The following is a 4661-nucleotide window of genomic DNA, read 5'->3' on the forward strand; positions in this document are numbered from 1 at the left end:
CGCGCTGGGGGGGGAGCAGGGCCCGGCGCAGCAGAGGACGCACATCAAGACGGAGCAGCTGAGCCCCAGCCACTACAGCGAGCAGCAGCAGCACTCCCCGCAGCAGCTCAACTACAGCTCCTTCAACCTCCAGCACTACGGCTCCTCTTACCCCACCATCACCCGCTCCCAGTACGACTACACCGACCACCAGAACTCCAGCTCCTACTACAGCCACGCCGCCGGGCAGAGCAGCAGCCTCTACTCCACCTTCACCTACATGAACCCCACGCAGCGCCCCATGTACACCCCCATTGCAGACACTTCGGGGGTCCCCTCCATCCCCCAGACCCATAGCCCGCAGCACTGGGAACAGCCCGTCTACACACAGCTCACCAGGCCCTAAAAGGCCCAAAAACAACCAACCAACCACCAAGAAAGGTTAAAAAACAAAACAACAAACAAAACAACACTTATCAAAAAAGCACGGAAGCAGCAAGAAGATGGGAGAACTTCTTCAGACTTTTTCCTTCTTTGAAATTAAAATAAGAATGAATAAAAGATGCTAAAAAGTTAGAGCTGGCGGGGAGGAGAGAGTGCCTGGAGCCTTCTGCACTACAGCACCCACCCACCCTCCCTTCCACCCTCCCTTCCACCCCCCAGGAAGGGGCCCGGCAGCTCCCAGAGCTGGCAAAACTCGGTACAGACTTTCCAAGGACTGGACTTTAACTCTGCTTCCCCGGGCAGATGAGATTTCTAACCCAACCACCTCAGCTGTCTTGTTCTCTGGACTTTTTGTAATGACTTATTATTTTTTTTTAGCAGTAATTAAGAAAAAAAAAAAAAAAAAGAGAAAAAAAATTGGGGGAGGGGGGAGAAAGAGAGAACTCAGAGTCCTCTGTGAGGAATATTCTCTATTTTAAATATTTTTTAGTATGTACTGTGTATGATTCGTTGCCGATTGGAGGGGATTTATATGTATTTTTTAGAGATTTTTTTTAAATGCTCTTATTTTTCCAGCAGCTAAAAAGAAAAAATAATGACACTTAGTGGAGCAGTCCTAGGTTTTCTTGCAGTCAGAGGTATTTTTGTATAGATAAAGTGTCTTTTTTCTCTCAAAATAAAGAAGCAAACTGCTTTGAACTGGGAACACAGCTCTGCAGCCTGGGAGACATGAGCTGAGACTGCGTGGGGACAAGCATGGGAGAGGCTTTATTTTTCTAACTCATAGCAAAACCAGCCAGGAGGAGATTTTTAACTTTATTTTTTAATAACCCTGAGCCTTAAGAAAGAAAAACAAATAGTTTGGTTTTTTTAAAATGTAATAATAATAAAAAAGCCCAGCAAGAAGTGCTGTTGGGAAGCCTTCAGTTCAGCCCTGGGATAATCACTTGTCCCCAGCTCTGCCTGTCCCTGGGACTGGGGGGGCTGAGCTTGATCCCCTCCAATCAACCCCCCCATCCACCCCAGGCCTGATACAAAACCCATCCAGGGGCTCCTCTCTGCTTGTGGGACATCACAGATACATTATTTATTTTGTGAGAAGAGCAGTTTTTAATCACACTTGTCTTTTTTTGTTTTAATCTCCCTCCTATTTTAAGTCCTTTCAAAAGCAATTGCAATTGTCAGAGCATTATTTGGAAGGTAACCGTGCCTGTTAAATTATGGTCTAAACTGTAACCAGTCCTTTATTTATCTCTTTAATTCTTTTTTATTATTATTATTCCTTTTTGTTTGTTTTTAAATCTGTGTCCTGGGTTTGTACAAACTCGTGCTCTTCCTTTTTTTTTTTTTTTTCTTAAGGATAAACTGGAAAAAGAAAAAAAAAATATGTACAAACTTCAAGATTGCAAATGTAGCAAATCACTGAATCATTTGCCTTGTTTTCTGCCTCAGCTCTCTGGGACACACGAGCTCGTGCAAGGACCAGACCCATTTTTTCCTTCCACCCCCCCCCCCAAAAACTGCCTTGAGGTGGGGACACTGACTTTGGTGAAGCTGTGGCTGAACAGTTAAGGATTGCTTTTTAAAAAAGACAGCAAACTTCAGTTTTTTTTATTTAAAAAAAAAAAAAATTGATATATTTGTTAACACTTTTTTTTTTAGGGATTCAGTAGAAGAAAAAAAAAATCTTAAAGCACTCTTATAATATGGCATCTTTCTATTTCTGTATAAAAGCAGATCTTTTTAAAGTATTTCTGTAACTTAAAAGACCTGTCATTTAAATCATATTTTGTCTTTAGGTAAGTTTTTTTTTGTTTTGTTTGCAAGATCCTTCTCTTTGTGAAACTTACCTTTTTTTTTTTTTTGTATATTATTGTTTGCAATAAATATACATTGTATTAAAAGTTAAACACCCTGCTGGTGTCTGATTTCTGAACAGCTTTCTAGCAAAGCTGGGGCTACCCTGAAGCCCCAGGATGGTTTTTGGCTTCACTTTGAGGGGGTGTTCCTCACTTTTCTCAGCACAGGCCCTGAGCACAGCCATCCAAGGGCCACTGGAGCCAGGGAAGCCTTGGCAGGATGCTTGGGAAGCTGTGGGGCTTCAGAGACAAACAAAACCAGACTTGTCCAGACTGGCAATTCAGGAGGTGAACTCCAAAGGTGACAACTGATCTCCAGCTGTCCCCAAGCCACGCTGACTCTGCTGTCACTGGTGGGTTCTCTGCTCTGACCTGCCCGGGTTTGGGAGGATGCTGAGCATGAGCAGGGGGGAGAGGAGCTGCTAAGGGGGTTTGGGCTTCCAGGCCATCTCCCAAAACCACCTAAATTCTCAGAAGAAAAGCTGAAATTCCCTGAACATAGAACATGTATCATCCTCAAAGATCAAGGTCACTGCTTCTCCCCAAGCTCTGCTCCCCCAGAGACCCAGCACGGGCACCTCGGGGAGGAAAGACCCCCTGGTTCAGCCAGGAGTTGCTTTTCCTGTCAAACCCATTGCAGATCAATCACTGCTTCCAATTCACATGGTCTCTAATCCCACTGCTCCTCGGAAGCAGCTCCCAGGGCTCCAGGCAGCCCAGCCCGGGCTGTCAGCTCAGCCTGCAGCACCACTTGCTGCTCCCCTGCCTAGGGCCACAGCTGCACTGAATCATAGAATCACAGAATCTTAGGGGCTGGAAGGGACCTCGAAAGATCATCTAGTCCAACCCCCCTGCCAGAGCAGGATCCCCCAGAGCACATCACACAGGAACACATCCAGCTGGGTTTGAATGTCTCCAGTGAAGGAGACTCCACACCCTCCCTGGGCAGCCTGGCCCAGTGCTCTGTCACTCTCACAGGAAAAATTTTTTTCAGATATTCACCTTGAACCTCCTATGCTCCAATTTACACCCATTACCCCTTGTCCTATCACTGGTCATCACTGAGAAAAGCCTAACTCCGTCCCCCTGACACTCACCCCTTACATATTTGTAAACATTGATGAGGTCACCCCTCAGTCTCCTTTTCTCCAAGCTAAAGAGACCCAGCTCCCTCAGCCTTTCCTCATAAGGGAGATGTTCCACTCCCTTCATCATCTTCGTAGCTCTGCGCTGGACTCTCTCGAGCACTTCCCTGTCCTTCTGGAACTGAGGGGCCCAGAACTGGACACAATACTCCAGATGTGGCCTCACCAATGCAGAATAGAGGGGGAAGTTCTCACAAGTTCTCTGCCCCAGCTGCTGCCGTCACTGCAGAGGTGACACTGGTGACAGCACGAGCCTGTGCAGGTGCCCCTCCCAGGGCACCGTTATTCACTTATGGAAACGTCTGCAAAAAACACCATAACCTGACCCAGACTGGGCAGAAGACACAGTTGGCACCTGCCATGAGCCCAGCTGGGGACAGGACACCCCGGGCTGCTCCTGCAGGGCACAGCCCAGAGCTGGGCAGTGTGAATAAACCTTTGCAGACCGAGCTGATCCGACACCACTTTGCCAACAGTTTATCCTCTCCCGACACTTTCCCTTGCCAAAAACAAATCCCCCTCTGGCTCCCCAGCAGCAGGAGCTGCTCCCGGGAGCAGCCAGGCCCACCTGGGCACAGGGGGCACCGGGGCTGCAGCCCCAGCACAGGGAGCTGGGCCCTGCAAGGCAAAGCCTCTGCGCTGCTGTAAAATATTTACTCTCACTACAAGTAACACTTAAGCCAATTAACTGAACGGGATTCATTTGCTTTGTGCATTAGCTGGGGTCAGTGTCACTGTTTACCTGTGCAACCAGGCGCTGCGGCCGGTGGGAACGCTCTGCTCCCAGCCCCTCTGCCCGCAGCGGGTTCCCCTGCCCCGGGCTGGCTCTGCCCCATCCAGGTTTTGGCTTTGCTGCTCCTCTGGGAAGAGGAACGATCGCAGCTCCCCGCGTTATGGCGAGGGAGCCCCGGGGACAGCTCGCCGGGAGCTGCACCAGCTAATGCCTTTCTGATGCTCGTGTGGGTGGGTTGGGCTCTTAACCAAGCAACCAGCCGGAAACCATCCCAAAAATGGGACAGCCCGCTGGTCCCTGCAGGGGCCTGGGCCGTGGGGGACAATTCACATCCCCCCGAGCTTGCACCAGGTGCAGCAGGGACCGGGGCAGAGCCAAGATGATCCCGACCCGGCAGAACTGCAACGAGCTCAGGCTCAGCTGCTCTGCGGGCTGGGGGGGCATTTCTGTGCCCACGCAGCCCTGCTCGGCTCCCCTGCCCACGGGCTGCCTCCCCTCCCC

The 4661-nt window shown here is 49.6% G+C and overlaps 1 protein-coding gene across 1 annotated transcript in view; it reads left to right on the forward strand.

The window, feature by feature from the left end:
- SOX9 (SRY (sex determining region Y)-box 9) overlaps nucleotides 1-385 on the forward strand; it is a 2969-nt gene extending 2584 nt beyond the window's left edge. Inside the window, exon 3 of the mRNA XM_010002803.1 lies at nucleotides 3-385. Within this exon, the coding sequence (XP_010001105.1) occupies nucleotides 3-385 (383 nt within the window). The remainder of the gene's footprint in view (nucleotides 1-2) is intronic.
- The last annotated feature ends 4276 nt before the right edge of the window (nucleotides 386-4661 follow it).

Source organism: Chaetura pelagica, unplaced genomic scaffold (assembly GCF_000747805.2).
Source record: "Chaetura pelagica isolate M959 unplaced genomic scaffold, ChaPel_1.0 scaffold47, whole genome shotgun sequence".
NCBI lineage: Eukaryota > Metazoa > Chordata > Aves > Apodiformes > Apodidae > Chaetura > Chaetura pelagica.